This window comes from Lissotriton helveticus, chromosome 1_1 (genome assembly GCF_964261635.1).
Source record: "Lissotriton helveticus chromosome 1_1, aLisHel1.1, whole genome shotgun sequence".
Taxonomy (NCBI): Eukaryota; Metazoa; Chordata; class Amphibia; order Caudata; family Salamandridae; genus Lissotriton; species Lissotriton helveticus.
In genome coordinates, this window is record NC_136057.1 from 1299421795 (window position 1) to 1299440572 (window position 18778).

Here is an 18778-nt window from a genome sequence, read left to right on the forward strand (position 1 = left end):
TGACCCAATTAGATACCTGGGCATTTTCGTGACTTGCGAATATGATAAGCTTTTTTCCTTGAATTACACAAGAATGAAGAATAAAATTCGGAACCTTTTAGATCAATGGGTCCTGCTTCCATTATCAGTTATAGGCAGGGTATCACTGATTAAAATGTGGGTGCTGCACTTGCTTATATTTTTGTTCAGCAACATTCCCATTAAAATTAATTTAGGTTTCTTTAAAGAGCTGGAAACAATGCTGAGAGGTTTTATTTGGGGCAATAAAGCTTCGAGAGTTAAACTTCCAGTGTTACAACTTCCAGTTGATCAAGGAGGTTTAGCTCTACCCCATTTAAGGACCTACTATGAAGCTGCATTTTTTGATATATTGGCAGGAGTATTGAGGATTAATCAGACAAGAGATAATTTTTTTCTTACAAAGATGTTACAAGACGCAGGTTCTCAAATTCCAGTTTTTTAGGTCTCGCCTCTCAATGCGCATGCGCATTGAGCAGAGCGAGACTATAGGCACTTAAACAGACTTTACCCAACTGGCGATTTGGTGCTGTGCCCGTGCGCTTTTAGGTCAATGCGCAAGCGCATTGACCTAAAATGCGCGTGCACAGCATCAAATTGTCAGCCATCTGTTGCCCAGCTTGGTGCCGTTCCACCCCCTGCGGCATCAAAGGCTTTCACGGCCGGCCGGCGGTGCTTTCAGTTTCACGGCCGGCCGGCCGTGTGAAGTGCACTTCAAAGGCCGCTCTCCCTGCTCCGCCCCCTGCTGCGGCCGTGCCGCATTTCTCCTCCCCCCTCCCCACAGCAATGCCCTCCGACTTGTTTAATTTTATTCTGAATGTCTAATTTTACCCCGTGTAGAGCTGTGTTTATTCGACGGGTAAGCAACTTTGGAGACTACAGCCCATGTCTGCTTGCCTTCAACTGTGTTTTTACTGTAATATATGGACTTCGTGGGCTGTATTTGATACGTGTTCTATTTTGAATTTACAAGTGTGTGCAGAACATACGTACTGGGGCTCTGTCTACTCTGTTGTTCAAATGGGTGTTGTTTACGGTTCCGCAGGTAGCTGAACCTTTTCCTCCTGCTTGCATCACCAAACACGCCCACATTGCCCCGTTGGAGGTGGGGAGCGGCGGGTGTTGAGGAAAATGATCTAATAGCTTCTGATGGGCTCGTCACAATTCTGCTTCGATAGTTTTCAGTGACACAGCCTTGGCTTAGTCCTCCGGCTTCGCTTTGTCAAACACAGTTGAATGTTTTCCAGCTGACCACAGGCCGTTTATTATGTTGCAGTCACTTCAAACAAACTGTTGTTCAGTCATTGCCTTTGTCCTCGCTCTGATAATGTTGATCTCTCATCAGGCCGAAGCGCGGCGGCTTGTCACGGACTGACTCCTAAGCAAATATTTACTATTTCACAATAACAGAGGCTGCAGTACACAGGCGGTTCGGGAAATTACGTTTGACTTCATTTGCTAAAAAAGTGTTTATGGTAAATCAAGCTGATGTAATTTCACCAACCTCGCCTGATTAAGAGTTTTTGTGTGACTTTTATTTTTAATTATGGGTTCTTACTTTATTTAAGTGGATTAAGATGCAGTTTGAATCTTTAACGCGACATTTTATGTACGCCTAAACTCGGACCTATATATTCAAAATTCGTATATATATGGCGTTCAGTTGCTAAAATGCACATGGATAGGGTGATACAGTGTTGCCCTACTTTGTTTTAAACTTCTCGTTCGAGGTAAGTGTTACAGACTGCACCCTTTATTTACAAAGCTTTACCTCGATAACTTTGTTTCTGCCATGTATACGCTTGTTGTGTTTACCAATTAATTCGAAAGTATATATATTTTTTTCTGGGAGGGTCGTTTGAGAACTGCTCCGATGGCTTCTTCATACCAGGTTTCTAATGCAATTCGCAACTGTAGCCGGGTGTTTTTGCTATAGAATTAACACCTTTACAGACAGACTCTAGGCTAGAAAACGTCATTTTTTTCTGCCACCCGGCTTTCTTCCTATTTCGAATTGCGGAGACATGTAAAATGTACAGGAAGTGCATTTTAATGAGTGGCTGATTTGTTAGCTTAAAAAAAGAACTGTAGATTTTAGAATGATTACACCGTTCCATGGTATTATAGATGGATGATTTTACCAACCGATCTATTAAAAAATATTAAGCCTCAAAATTATCTTAACACTAGTGCGATGGACCTACTTATCAACCATGTCTTCTGAGGCAATAGAAAAGGCTACCTTCTCTGCCTGCAAAGCGCCTCTTATTATAAATTGTATCTGAAATTATCCAGTTTCTATAAATCCACCCATTCACACTTTCATCCATCTCCGTGTGACTTGCCACTCCTACCCATCCACCCTCGCATGCAGGCACGCCCATCCAACCTTATTTTATTTATTTCAATTTATGTAGCGCGTTATCACCCCAGGGTCTCTAAGCGCTTGTACAAAGAGAAACCAGTCCCACAGATAACAGATGTCAAACTTATAACACACCCCATGCTTCCCGGAAAAGTATTGTTTTTAACATTCGGCGAAAGAGCAAAAGATTAGGCTCCTTCCGAAGGTTAGTTGGAAGTTTATTCCATACTGCAGGAAGCAAAATGGAGAAAGCACGCCTACCAACAGTGGACAGGCGGAATCGTGGATTAGCCAGAAGAGTGGCTTCAGAGGATTGTAGTACCCTACCCGGAATGTATCCAGCCAGTCTGGTTTTAATATAGCTGGGCGCATTACCGTAAAGTGCCTTGTGTGAAATACACAGACCTTTGAACAGTGCCCTCTGTCTGACAGGGAGCCAGTGTAACTGATGCAGGAGAGGAGAAGCGCGCGTTGTCCTGGGCTTCTTAAAGATCAGTCTCGCTGCATCGTTCATGACCGTCTGCAGCCGCGTAAGTAATCGCTGGGGTAGCCCTATATTCAGCGCATTGCCGTAGTCCAGGCGTCCCAAAATCATGGCAGACACAACGCTTCTTAAGGTGGAGAAAGACAGCAATTGAGAGATCTTACGAATCTGTCTCAGAAGACCAATACATGTTCCTACCACTGCAGACACCTGTTTGTTCATGGACAACATGCTGTCGATGTGGATATATTCATCCAAGTATACACCTATCAACTATAAACGTATCCATGCATCCATTCACCCACCCATTCACATTTGCATCCATCCATGTGTGCATCCATTCACCATCACCTCCAAATCCACCTCCACATGCACCACCACATCCACCACCACATCCAACACCACATCCACCATCACTTCCACCACCACATCCACATCCATCGCCACATCCACCGCCATATCCACAGCCATATCCACCACCACATCCACCACACCCACCACCACCACATCCACCACACCGGCCACCACTACATCCACCACCCCATCCACCACCACCACTGCATTCACCACCATCACCACATCCACCGCATCCACCACCACCACATCCACCGCATCCACCACCGCATCCACCACCACATCCACCACCACATCCACCACCACATCCACCAACACCACCACATCCACCAACACCACCACATCCACCACCACCACATCTACCATCACCTCCAAATCCACCTCCACATGCACCACCACATCCACCACCACATCCACCATCACATCCACCACCACATCCACCGCCACATCCACATCCACCGCCACATCCACAGCCACATCCACAGCCACATCCACCACCACCACATCCACCACACCCACCACCACCACACCCACCACCACTACATCCACCACCCCATCCACCACCACCACCACCACCCCATCCACCACCACCACTGCATCCACACCACCACCGCATCCACCACCACCACATACACCGCATCCACCACCACATCCACCATCACTACCACATCCACCACCACATCCACCACATCCACCACATCCACATCCACCGCATCCACCACCACCACATCCACCACCACAACCACATCCACCACCACATCCACCACCACACCCACCACCACCACATCCACCACCACATCCACCACCACATCCAACACATCCACCACATCCACCACCACTTCCACCGCATCCACCACCACTTCCACCGCATCCACCACCACATCCACCACCGCATCCACCACCACCCCATCCACCACCACCACATCCACCACCACCACATCCACCACCACCATATCCACCACTGCATCCACCACCACCACATCCACCACCACATCCACCACCACATCCACCACCACTTTCACCACATCCACCACCACCACATCCACCACCACCACATCCACCACCTCCACCACATCCACCACCACCACATCCACCACCTCCACCACATCCACCACCTCCACAACCACCACATCCACCACCACCACCACATCCACCCCCACATCCACCACCATCACCACCACATCCACCATCACCACCACCACATCCACCACCACATCCACCACCACCATATCCCCCAGATCCACCGCCACCACATCTATATGTGTGTGTGTGTGTGTGTGTGTGGCTCTGTGTGTGTGTAGGTGCAAATGCAATGTTCTTAGATTTTCGTCACAATAAAATACACTGAACATAATCTTCACAAAAGTTATTTACAAACGTTTAAGCTATTGCCATTATAAATTACAATAACTTTTATTTAAGTATTAATTATTTACAAAATTAAAAGCCATTGTTATTTGTAATATCAATACATTTAAGTCACATAAATACAACACACATTGCATTACAAATGCTATAGGTGTCACATTTGCGAAAGTTAAAACTATTGACATTGTAACTGACAAAGCTATTAATTTTGCTATTTTCAAAACCAACACAGAAATAAAAAAAGTGTCATTTACAATACCAATCTCTCAAACTTTCCTAATGCGAGACCTATTGCATTTCCAATGCTTGGTTAAAAATTGCAAAGCTCCCAAAGAGGTCAAGATACAAGACGTTAAGAGAATATGCCTCAAGACTGTCGCTCCTTTTTAAAAAACATGGTACCGATGGCTCTCATTATTTAAGTTTAATTGAATGTAATCAAATAGGCCTCCCAGTAAGTTTGAATCACATTAGAAATTGGGAACTTTGCGGGCTTTGTGAATTGAGACATCTGGTAGTTCAAAACAGGGTAATTAGTTGGCAGGAGGTAGTCGATAGAACTAATAGTCCCTTGCGTCCGACCTTTTTTGAATATATGCAGATTGTCTACTTTATCAGAAATGTGATAAGTGGCCTGCTTAATTATCCTAATGCTATACTTACAGCCCTGTATGGAGGAAAGAATAAGGGTATAGGATATTGGTACAAGATGCTTCATTGCTTTGGACATAATGTACTAGTAGATAGGCATCTTGAGAAAATAAATCTCTCAACTCAATGCAATTTTTCCTCCAAGGATTGGGAGGTCCTATGTCAGTTGGGAAATAAATCTTTACGTGAAGCCAATTATAAGAGGATGTATTTTCTTTCTCGCTGGTTAGCGTATTATACACCGGAGGCTTTGGAGAAGATGCATCCTGAAGTCGAGAATAAATGTTTCAGATGTATGGCTAGTGGCCAGGGAAGATGGCACCATATTTTCTTCGCTTGCCCGCAGTTAGAATCTTTCTGGAAGGAGATATTTGCTGATATCGAACAGGCCATTGGGAAATCTTTTCCGCCAGTAGCAGAAATAGCCCTGTTCGGTATATGCAAGGACAGGAGTGGGCTTAATAAAGCTAAAGAAGTATTTATATTTATATCTTGCGCAGTTGCCCGTTCTTTAATACTTCAAAGCTGGAAATCCAGGGAGATCCCATCACACATAAAATGGTTTAATAAAATGAGGAGAACCTGTTTTTTTTAAAAGGCTTATGCTGGCAGAGTGGGAGCCATTGGGAGATTTGAAAGGCACTGGACATATTTAGGGAATCTAGAACAATTGAAGGGAGGATGATTCGTGAAGAAAATCGAGAGTAGACGATATAAGTTTTTTCACTACTAACAGCCTTTTCATCTATGAATGTAATAGCTTTCTTCTTTTAGGACATTTGCACTTTATTAGCACTTTTTTCTTACACTAGCTTGCACTAAGCACTTTTAAGATTGTACTTTATTGTACCTTTTGCACTTTGCAGCAGCACTTTATTGTAGTTTTGCACGTCTTTGCAAATGCACTTTATAAATTGCAAATTTTGTACATAGTGTCCTGAAAATTGTAATGATGTCTTTGGCTGTTCTTTTTATCTCGATGAATCTTGCTCCCTTTTATCATTTTATCTCTTGTCTGATATTTTAGAAATTTATTGGAAATGTATTGATATTGAAATTTAAAGTGAAACATGTTTTGTACCTTCGATTACCTATTGCTCTATTCAATAAAAAAATAAAATAAAAAATAAAAAGAATGGGGTATCACTGGGGAGAATGTCTGGGCATCATTGAGGACAAAGGCTGGGCATCGCTGGGAGAAGGGCTGGGTCATCACTGGTAAGAATGGGGTATCATTGGGGAGAATGTCTGGGCATCATTGAGGACAAAGGCTGGGCATCACTAGGAGAAGGGCTGGGTCATCACTGGTAAGAATGGGGTATCATTGGGGAGAATGTCTAGAGCATCATTGAGGACAAAGGCTGCGCATCACTGGGAGAATGGCTGGGCATCACTGGGAGAATGGCTGGGTCATCACTGGGAAGAATGGGGTATCATTGGGGAGAATGTCTGGGCATCATTGAGGATAAAGGATGGGCATTACTGGGAGAATGGCCGGGCATCGCTGGGGAAGTCTGGGTCATCACTGGTAAGAATGGGGTATCATTGGGGAGAATGTCTGGGCATCATTGAGGACAAAGGCTGGGCATCACTGGGAGAATGGCTGGGGAATCACTGGGAAGAATGGGGTATCATTGGGGAGAATGTCTGGAGCATCATTGAGGACAAAGGCTGGGCATCGCTGGGAGAATGGCTGGGCATCGCTGGGGAAGTCTGGGTCATCACTGGGAAGAATGGGGTATCACAAGGGAAAATGTCTGGAGCATCATTGAGGACAAAGGCTGGGCATCACTGGGAGAATGGCTGGGTCATCACTGGTAAGAATGGGGTATCATTGGGGAGAATGTCTGAGCATCATTGAGGACAAAGGCTGGGCATCACTCGGAGAATGGCTGGGTCATCACTGGTAAGAATGGGGTATCATTGGGGAGAATGTCTGGGCATCATTGAGGACAAAGGCTGGGCATCGCTGGGAGAATGGCTGTGTCATCACTGGTAAGAATGGGGTATCACAGGGGAAAATGTCTGGCGCATCATTGGGACCGTAGACAATCTGTCTTGCTAGGACCCTTCTCATCTTCTGAAAAAATTGTGTCATCAGGGGTTCCACAGGGCTCATCTCGCAGACCTGTATTATTTAATATTTATATGACACTCCCCCCAATTTGCTTGATTACATCTTTTCAAATCAAAACTACCTCTTATGGCACGCAGCTGATTCTACCGTTGGATACAGCATCCTTTGGCGCTAAGCTTAACTTTCAAAATTGTCTATGTGAGGTCATCCAGTGGATGCAGTCCAATCATCTAAAATGGAATATTGACAAAACTGAGATCATGTTGCTCGGTAAGTCAAAATCTTTAGCTCCAGGTCAATGGAGGCCTCCGTCGGTGCCACCCCCCCTTGCCTGCCACTGATGAAGTGGTAAAAAATCTTGGAGTTAAATGTGATGCTTCTTTGTCCTTCCCCCCTCAAGCTCTTGCAGTAGCAGGTATGTGTTTCAATCTAATAAGATCATTGAGAATTTTTTTTATCTACTCTCAATGGTTACAAGGAATACAATTGCTTTTGCCTTGATAACCTCAAAATTGGACTACTGCAACAGCCTCTATGCAGGTTCCTCAGAAGAAACTATCCATAAACTCCAGGTTGTACACATGCAGGGGCCAGACTGGTAATGCAACTTCATAGATGTCCATCTGCTTTGGCTCTGAAAGTTTTACATTGGCTCTTCTAGTCCCCTTCTTTTGGACTAAAAACTGGAGGTGGTGTATCTTTTTCAGTTCTAGGCACCAAGGCATGGAACCAGCTTCCAGTCACTTACGATGTATTGACTCTGAAGCACTGTTTAAGAAGCAGCTAAAGACCGTGGGCCTCATTTATGAAAAGTGACGCATCGCTGCGAGAAAACAGGGATACGTCACTTTTCATTGCGCCCTCCTTGCGACACCAATGATGCGTCATATTTACAGTATGACGTATCATGTCGCAAGGAGTTACAGATAAGTCAGTATTTCTGACGTATCTGTAGTCGCAAAAGTGACGCATTGCTGGAGTGTGTCACAAAAGTGACGCAACACCAGCAATGGGTCGTTTCACATGGGCAAGTCCCATGTGAAATGTGCCTGCATTTGGCTTACGCCTGCCAGGAGGTAGGCATCAGATATTGACGCATTTGCATCCTAGAAGTGGCGCAGTGAAATCTTATAGATTTCACTGCGTCACTTCTACGAGGCTTACCTGCATCAAAACGCCCACCCTGCATACATTATACCTGGCGAAGGTATAATGTGTTGCAGGGGTTTACATAGTGTGAGAAGTTGGCCTGATGTATGATGTTCACTATTCTAGTGAGCACCTTGTATCAGTCCAAACAACCCTTATGGTGGTGGTTGTAAGTCAACCTTATAGACAAGCTATCCTAGGGGTAGTATGGACCTAAGCAGTCTTAGGCTTAACTCAAGAGGTCATGTGAAGCCAGCTGTTTTACCATATGCAATCCTGTATTATCAAATGAAAGGACACCACACAAGTTATATATATATAAACATATATGTATTTATTACTAGAATAATCCTCTGTACTCTTTATGAGTCCAGAGGCACAAGCGTTTGAACAAAAGCACAGTTAAACATACAAAAGTTGCACAATTTTGGATATGCCCGGTGGCCACTTAAACCATATACTAAAATAGTGGTATAAGTACCACCTCTCGAACAATGGTAGGGCCTAGGGCCTTGTGAATCGCTGGGACTACTCTGGACTAACAGCGGTTATGACGGGAGAGGCCCGCGGGATTCGGGTGCAGTGCCTAAAGCACACGCATGCACCAATGCAAAGGCGCGTAAAAGTTTCAAAGTTACTGTTTTGGAAGTCTTCCGACTGGACTAGGACTTAGCCACTTTAAACTAGGACACTAGAGGTGTAAACCACTACAGGAGCACCGGTGTTTTATCGTTACCTCACCCACAGGAAGCGGGTGCATAGGTGCCAAAGTGTGTCGGGTTTCGTCGTGGAGTTCTATGGAGACTGGAGATGAAAATGCTGCAGGCGGCCAGGAGAGAAGAGTCCGGTTGGATCCAAGGGTGGATCGAAGATGTAGAGTACCTGAAAGCAGAGGCAACAGAGTATGGGTCACTAGCCAGTGACCAGGGTGGAACCAGGAAGGAACCAGGCGATGTTGGGCGCAATCAGGTGGTTGTCGCGAAGCTTGTCTCCGCTGCCACGTGGACTCGGGGGCATCGACGATGACCAGGAGTGGAACATAGACTCACCCATAAAGGCTCTCGCTGTCGGCGATGTCGGCTTCCGGATTGGAGTCAACAGGCCTTGGAAAAGGCAACCCATGCAGGATTTGAAGATCGCTTCTTACTTGGACCAGCAATGTCTGAGCGGTTGCTCCTTTTCAGGGGAGCGAGGGCCAGTCTGGAGCAACCAAACTAGCAGAGTAAATTCTAAGGTTCGTCATCGTAGAGGCCACTAGCCAATGGGCAAGTCACCGGACAGACGCATCGAGCAGGAAAGTGCAAAAGGGCCCCACGCAGCACTCAGTGAGTGTGGAGGGGTGGTCTTCAGAGCAAAAGCTGCTCAGGGCTGGGGCTTCTCAGTCCCCAATGCACAGCTTCGAGGGTGCCTCGGGAGCTGCATGGGAAGCACTTCGCATTCTTTTCAAGATGGCCGGTCCCACGTCTCACGTCGCCTCCACGGTGGCTGTGGATCGAGCTGTTGGTTGTCTGGGAATCTGGTTCTTGTTGATCTCTGTTGCTCGAGCTCCAGCGGGAGCTGCAACAAAGCAAACCGTTGGGCGCTGGATGGTGCCTGTTTGCACAGGGTGGTCACTCCTTGACCACAAGGGAGATTCTTCAGTCTTCCACGTCGAGTGGGATGTTGAAGGGTCCAGAGTTTCATTTCAAAGTTTCAGTCAGGATATCTAAAGTCTATGAACACAGCTCCTATTTATTCCAAATCAAGGGGCTGGATTACCTGCTAAGTCCTTCCTATGGGTGGGACCCAGGAAGGGGGTGGTTACACCCCTTTCCCTTTGTCCAGTTTCGCACCAGAGCTGGGGCTGGAGTGCCCCAGCACCGGTTTGAACTGGGCTATGCATGGGGAGCCTTGTGCGCCCCAGGCAGTGTCTAGTTTCACTCGCCCTGCCTGCCTCAATCCACTATCTCCTGTCTGGGGTGGTGTAACACCTCCCCTTGACAGGATACCATTTGTCCAGGCCTCCCCTGCCGGAGTTTTGGTCAGCAGCAGGAGGCAAGACTCGTGTCTGTGGCAGCAGCATCCATTTTGGGATGCTGAGGCTCTGGTTAGTTTTAATTGCGTTTACTGTTACCCACATGTCTTACCCCTCTAGAAGGGTGGAATGCAACCCCCGTCGCCAGAACTGGCGAGGGGGTAGTATTCCAAAGCGTATGACACCTTACACAACATGTTTTGATAAAGCCAAACCAAAGTTAGCAATAAACGCGAGGATTATAATGCACTTAAGAGTATATGGTATGGCAATATCCCAGAACAGCTATAAGGACATGGTTCCGAAAGCTGCATACAGGCTCAGCTCATGCTAGAGCACCATCTCACATAAAGCCCAGCACTCTGCCTCCAGGATTGTTAAGGCCTGCCATAGGAGTGACTTATAGGTGTATATGTGTCGAGTTATAGGTTTAGATACAGGTATACTATATCTAAGCAAGGGGTGATTACACAACCTTGCCCCAGCTGAGTGATCAGCCAGTTGTGTCAGTTTGGATGGCCAGCCAGGGGTGGCAAAAGTTATGCTGCTGCCTGTGGTAGGCCTTGGATGCACCTATGCCCTGCGTACTTATAGTACACTGTACAGGGGCTCAAAAGGTGACCCGATACCCAATTGGTGATGTACCTAAAGTACATGTATGTGAATTTAGAGAGAGAACAGCAGGTTGTGGGTCTGATTAGCAGGCCCACAGCCACATTAAGTCGAAAACCAGTGAAGCAAAAAGCAAAAATTGGGGTGACCATAGGAAAGCAGACCCTACTCTCCTACACATAGTGACGCATCTACCTAGATATGTCACTTTGTAAATATGACGCAACTGGCACATTTTTTACCCTGCTGGTGCGTCACAAAAAGTGACGCACCGGCAGCATAAAAGTGACGCACCGGCTCATAAATAAGACCCCTAGCTTTTTTCAGCCTCTGATGCATTGTGTTTTTCACTGATTATTTGCAAAAACAACAGTTGATGGACAGAATGCAGAACAATGTCATACATTCACCCCAGTACAGAGATCCGGGCCTAAATCCATTGTTTTTTGCTCACCACACCACCCCAGTTCAGACATGGCCATATGCAAATCAGCCTTGACTCTGTGCCTCATGGGAACAGTCCAGCCCGAACTGCCAAGCCATGTCTTTCCTTGACCGGAATCAAGCATCCTAGGACCGGTTTCTGGCTATCAGCCGTCTTCAGCTAGGATAGCTTTTTTCACTGATTCTTTGACCTAGTTTCCTCTGGAGATTCTTTCATGCTTGACTGAGTCAGTTTTTCCCCACAGCACCAGGGTTCTCCCTTGCCAATGGGAATGTGCTTTACACGTGGCAGCTTCATTCATTCATTCAAGAACGTCTGCGGAATCACTGAGAAAAATGTCTGAGCATCACTGTAGAAGGCCAGGAAATCTTTGTGGAAAATGTCTGCAGCATCCCTGCAAGAATGCCTCGGGCATCACTGGATAGAAGTTAGAAGCACTGGGACATCACTGGAGGAAACATGTGTGTGATCACGGAAAGACAGTCTGGGGCATCACAGTGGAGAATGTCACGAGCATTACTGGGAAGAATGTTTGCAGCATCACTTGAAGAATTCCTGGGGCATCACTGGGAGAACGCCTGGGGCATCACTTGGGAGAGCCTCGGCACATCACTGGAGGAAACATCTGGACGATCACTGAAAGACAGTCTGGGGCTTCACAGTGGAGAATGTCACGAGCATTACTGGGAAGAATGTCTGCAGCATCACTTGAAGAATTCCTGGGGCATCACTGGGAGAACGCCTGGGGCATCACTTGGGAGAGCCTCGGCACATCACTGGAGGAAACATCTGGACGATCACTGAAAGACAGTCTGGGGCTTCACAGTGGAGAATGTCACGAGCATTACTGGAAAGAATGTCCTTTATGGCGTTAAGCCAAAATAAAGATTGCATAACGGTAAGAATGTCTGTAGCTTCAGTGGTGAAATTAAGCATAACATGGGGAGTGTGTCTGGAGCACCACTCGAAAAGGGCTGAAACAAACCTGAGGAAAAAAGTCAGAATCAATGGAATTGGCTAGCAGACGACAGCAGAGCTTTGTCATTCCCAGCTGGACATTCAAAGAATGTTTCTGGAGCAGATTTTGCCAGTTGTTTGTGTTATTTGACATTTTCGAGACATTATATCTCCCACAATGCACTGTTCTGTTCTTCAAACACCTGGACTGAAATTTACATCTGGTGCTGAATGCCACACAACTAGAGACTAAGGGGCAGATTTATGAAGGACCTGCGCCACCGGTGCGTCACTTTTTCCCATGTTAAAAGTGACGCACCGGCGGCGCAAGGCCTTCATAAATCTGCCCCTAAGAGTTCCACAACATGTTTTCAAGTCCACTGGAACCAAGAGTTGCTAATGCCAACCATCTAGATCCAGAGTCTCCAACCTTCTCAGTAATAAGAACTACTTATGTTCAAAATCATAAACACTTTAATATTATTGGTGTTTTACGAGTGAGCACTTCAGATAATATTACAGCCATCCTATTTAAGATTACCAGCAGGGAGCACTTCTGTGCATCAGGCAGGGTTGTTAGCAGTAATGTAAATGTGTTTTTTGCATCTACATGGGTAATACATAAAAGCCATATATGTAATGCCCCTGGCACCACGGTAATAATAATAATAAGTCTCCCCATTACTTCCTGATCTATTACTAAAAATATATTTGGAAATTATGAGTTCTGAAAATACACACATTTTCAAATCAAAAACAAATTTTTATATTGTTGTCTACATATATTATTTCAACCAAGAAAAAGCTTCTGATTTAGTACGCTGGGCTGCACACGGGAAAGCTTCTTACATGTAGGTGAATAGCTACCACTAGCTCACAAGCTACTCGTTGGGGAAGCATGTGTCTAGTTGCTGTGAATACACATCCAGAAACTACATCTCCCAAAGCACGTAGCATTGAACTACTAGCAACCATCAAGGTGGGATCTGCAGTCTTTAAACTTCCTGATCCTGGACTCAAGCACCTGGAAACTATGGATCCAAGCCAGAGGACCCTTTATTCCCAAAGACCTTTAGTACCAGGTGACTGCAGCGCCTGCTCAGACCCAGAGGGGCAGGAGGGGGCAAATTTCTCTAGGCATGGAGCAGAGGTGCTTCTGATTGGCTTGTTAAAGGCGTGTGCCACCGAGCTTGTGCTTAGAAGACAGTGTTCAGAGTCCTTCAGATTGCACTTGGCTGTGAGTGAAAACCAGTGCAGATGTCCTTCCAGAGTTTGGAGCTAACTGTAACACAATCACTGTGGTAAGATGCCATTTTGCAGTGCCTTGTAATTCCCTCAGTTCTCGGGCTGTGTTCTGCCTGTATTACACTAGTGATATCAAGAGTGGGCTGGGATCTTCCAGTAGTGTAAGTATAGTTCCTTGAGTGTGGACTCCACTCATTACTCATTCAAGCTGATGCTGCTTAAGGTCAACCAGGGCATCAATGGGAGGAATGTCTCATCTCTTTACTTCTAGGGAGACTCATTGGGGATCCTTGGGTGAAACTGCAACATTCATTGTGGTCAAAGAGATTCAATCATCTAAAGTAAAAATATGACACTGGGAGACTCCATGGTCTGGTATGGTGGTGCGCAGAGCGGCTGAGTCGCGCTTACCTGTTTTGGGCAGCCTTGGTGGAGCTCCTGACAACTCCGCTTCTGCAACAAAGAGCAGATGAGGCAAATCATTGTGCTGTCGCAAATTTCAATTTCCCAAGACACCAGATTTTTCAGCATGCAGCCTTGCCCAAACACAAAAAGCCACTTTCCATTCATCCCCAAAATCCAGTGAGCCTGAAGTGAACTTGCCTCAGAAATGCTTACCTCAGATTTGCCGCTTTGTTTACACCTCTGCAGCAGAGCTGTTTGGGTTAAATTGGTCACACAACGTACACACTTCACTGCAAAGCAATCTATCTTTTCGCGCAGACCTTACAGCCTCACACCTAAATAGAGTTATCCCCTGATTGCATATGGTTGTACATCCTTGCTCGTATCATAAAGCTGCTCTTTGCACCACAATGACTGTGCCAGGATCACCCATTATGCTCCATGTGGCTTTGGTTGGTCTTCTCGTGATCTTTTTTGCACAGTATATAGGAGCTGGAGATAAGTTAAATTTTTTCTCCTAAATATCATGCATGACCAGTGTTGGCCCGCGAGAACTGCCGGTAAGCCAGTTTTTCAAGATATCAGCTGACCATGTCAATGAATTCCAATCAGTATGTACATTTATATCATGTGTATATCTTGAAATCTGGCTTGGATCCCTCCAGAGACGTAGTCGAGGAATGGCCTTCGAGGAATGGCCTTTTGGGATGTTGATTGTGGGTAGCAGGATCTCACACTTCATGCTACCAATTGGACCATTATGTGGTTGGACATACCCGCCGCACAAAGTATGCTACACGACACGGGACAAATAATAACAGTGAGACATGACTCTGTAGTGAAGGTACTCAGGTGTGGTGGAAGTGTATGGTGCGTCCTAATTGTCACTTCTCTATACAGTAGTCTCACACGCCATGTACTCTCTCTTTATTACACACTCAAAACAGGATTGGCACAATTTTTTTTCCATTCTAAGTGACATGTTCTAAAGCCTCCCCTGCGCTGTAACTGTGGTACAACCTTTGCTACTTGTTGTGATACCTGCAACATGGCTGAAAGACTTAGACAGGGGTGACTTGGAGTGGATCAGTGAAAGGATTGGAAATTCTGGGATTAGAGCCTGACAGACATGATGAGGTAGCTTAGGAGTGAATTTCCTGACAAACCCGATGGGCAATGTCAGACGAGAGTAGGCTGAAACAAGCGAAACGAGTGGCTGGAGAAAATAGGCTGGTTGCAAGGGATTGAACACTCATCTGCTTTCAAACTAAGTCTAGGGTGTTAGTTGCTATTCACACATCCAACGTCTTGGTTCTTGCCTCATTCAAAAGACCAGACAATGACATTTTATCCACATAGACTGCATCACTATCTCTAAGAGATCCAAGGGTGGAGCCCCTTCAAAAGAGGGCATTTCATTGCATAGCGACACTCAAAAAAACAAAGAAGTAATGGGTGGAATGCTTGAATTAATCTCAGATCCTGGCAATTACCTGTGCTGCATTCCAGGCCATCATTTTTTCACCACCTATCCCACTCCGTACAGAGACCAGCCTACAAGCAAGAAACTTGATTCTACCCGATTAGGAACAATACAGCCCGACCTGCCAGGCTAAGTGCCCTCTAGGTGGCAACACAAGCAACCCGAGATTGGTATAAACCCTGCTGAAAGACACCTGCCTTGCATGCACATTGTTAGAAGCCATTGATTATTTGCAGAAATGTAGGCCTAGAGAAAACACTGTGAATGGTCCTATGGTAAAATATTCACTGAGGACAGAAAAATAAAAAACATGTAACTGCTACATGCTTAGAAAGGAAACATATCCTCGGGAAAGGAACTCAAAATGCTGTCTTGCCAGTTTTGGGCGGCCTCGGCGGGGCTCCTGACAACTCCCCTCCTGCAATAAAGAGCAGACAAGATGGATCATTATCCTGTCCCAACACCAACTAGCTGAGACCCAGCCATTTATACTGTCAGCTTTTGTCCATTCATCCATAACTACTTAAAATGAGGCAACCTTATATCAAAAATACAAACTTCAGATGGGTCAAATGGTACACTCCACCAAGGAACCCACTGTACATCGCAGACCTCCTGTGTATTACTCAAAAGAACCACGTCTAGACAGCAGTATTTGAGACACTGAGTCGGGAGATACAAGCCCAAATGTACTCGGACGTCCACCTTGGAAGCGCACTATAAATTTTAATGCTGGGGGCTTCAGCGCCATGGATGGCAGGCTGGGGCAGCACTACGATCAGCTCTGAAAATGGCTACAGTCCAGAGAACTACTGCCCATGCCAGAACAGTCTCAACTCTCAAGATCTTCATTATGTAGACGCCTTTCTGCAGACTTAAGTTTCCCTATTCTGAACTTGGCAGAGTAACAGCATTGAAGGCAATGGGCTGATATGATGGGGCCATTGAGCACTGAGGAGCCCAGGATATAAAAACACTTACAGTGTAAGAAAAGAGAGACCCTTTGTGAAAGCCAGAGAGAGATTTATCACATATAATCTTTTATAATGTAGGCTTCTTACAGATGTGTACAATGCATCTCTTATTGGAAGCATTTTTAGACAAGAGGACATTCCAACGCTTAGATGCCCCACGGTCTTCTGCGCTTTATATGGTTGATGATAAAGACGATGAGGTGTAATGACATCACAATAACTCTTTATAATCACACCTCTCCTGCAGAAAACAATTGTTCTGAGGAGACTTGTTATAGAAATCATAATATAGAACTTGAATATCACACATAGAGTGTGTTGGTGCCTTGGTTTCTATTGGACAATGTTTCCCACAATGGGGGTAGGTCGCAACCAATTTTTGGAAGGTCATGAAATTCCAAGCAATAAATAAGAATGCCTTTAAATGCTGTATTTATCTTGTCACATTTGCTGCGTTGCAGAAAGAGAGAGAGAGAGGGGTAAAATGTCAGACCATATCTTCTAACAAATCACTGCTTATTTTTAACTTGGTTCGGCATTTGCAACCTTTTCTCACCTTGCAGTCAGAGAAAAAAAAGTAAAGTGAATTATGTGTAACCTGTAAATTAAATGTTCACATTCCACAGTCAGGAAAGCAAACATTATGCTCATGTTTTTGTAATTCTGAAGTGTGATAGATATAAAGATTTTAATAGGATCAAAACAAATCAAGACACTTTACTTGGTGAGGCACGAATTATCAATATTCACTAAAACCCGATTTCCACACATTATTATTTGTGTGCGATATCGTTTTTTCAGTCAAATTGTAAATCTGTGCAAACGTAGTGACCATTTCAATGGAAATACCCTACCACACGATGATTTAGTTCAATTGAAAAAATTGCCCACCTCATGTCCATTAAAGCTTGGTGGGTCATGAATGTTTGTTGTTTTAAAAATTGGGTCGTGGTTTCAAAGGTGTGGGAAGCACTGCTGTAGGAGATTTGGATCCCTATCCCTTCATTGGAACACAATCTTTCTAGGGCATCTCTCTTCCTCCATTCATTCATTCATTCCCTGCTCTTTTTCTTGTCTTTCTGTCCTATCATATCGTTCTCATTCATTCCAATATATTTCCCATCTTTCTACTTTCTCACTCAAGTGATGCACCACTCATCCCCATAAGGTCAACAGCGAAATTTGCTCAAGGTCAACAGAACGGTCATCAGATCGCATAACCTCAAACCCTCGTTATTGTCATCCCAGGTCCCTTACATCCAGCGGCGCACTGGGCAAAGTCACTGGGAGGTACTGTGGGGTGGCCTACTTACCGAAGGATTCCACGGGGATGGATTGTTTGCGGATTTCCCGCTGCTTCCAACTTCCATGAGTCTTGACCTTCATGAAGTTATTATAGATGTCACCTTTGAAAAACAGAAGTCAGAAAACAATAACACGAGAACTGCTAATGTCATGAAAGTAGAAAGACACTGAGAGGACAGTGGGACGAAATTGACTTTTCACATCAACTTATCTGATCTAGGACAACATGGACCATGCCTTGAAGTGTCACATGCGGTGTGTCACATGGTTAGCTATCCACGCGGAGAGGCCTTGCTTCTGAGGTTTAGTTAGCACGGCGTCCAGTGAGCGGTATGTAGGATATGATTGTTTTCTACATCTACCAGCACCTCAGCTTTGCAAAAGGCTGGGGAAATGAAAAATAGCTTCCTATGTGTGCTTAGAAGTCAGGGATATTACCCAACCCTAATGACCCTTTGAATACATTTTTACTGGATTTCAGAGTAAGGTTCTTAATTTTCATGTACGTTGCATTGCAGGATCCATGCAGCAGGATTCAGAAGGTGTAATGAGGAGAAGAGGTAAACCTAGGTTGCACATGTTGGTGTCAAAATGTGTGTCAATTTGGTGCTAAGGGCAGCCCATGTTTCATGATGCAGTTTGATTAACGCACAATACCGTCATTTAATGTATGTTAAACAAGACATATTGCTGATAATATACACAATGAGTGGGCTTTGGGTCTGTCCCTTTCAATCAATGACTTTCTTTGACTGGACTATTTCAGCCATTTGGTTGAGACTTTGTCAATCACTACTTGGCCTAGCCCAGTGGCATATTCATCTGTCACCTAATTCTATTCGTTTTAATAATATCTGTTTTCTGTGCTCATG

The 18778-nt window shown here is 45.1% G+C and overlaps 1 protein-coding gene across 2 annotated transcripts in view; it reads right to left on the bottom strand.

The window, feature by feature from the left end:
* LOC144772711 (C-type lectin domain family 17, member A-like) overlaps nucleotides 1–18778 on the bottom strand; it is a 147897-nt gene that overhangs the window by 113380 nt on the left and 15739 nt on the right. The window contains exons 2-3 of one of the 2 annotated variants that reach the window (XM_078657232.1): nucleotides 17915–18007; nucleotides 14151–14192 (exon numbers count right to left, since the gene is read on the bottom strand). In XM_078657232.1, the coding sequence (XP_078513358.1) occupies nucleotides 14151–14192; nucleotides 17915–18007 (135 nt within the window). Of the gene's footprint in view, nucleotides 1–14150; nucleotides 14193–16003; nucleotides 16046–17914; nucleotides 18008–18778 lie in introns of both variants that reach the window. The other variant, XM_078657241.1, reaches the window with a different exon arrangement.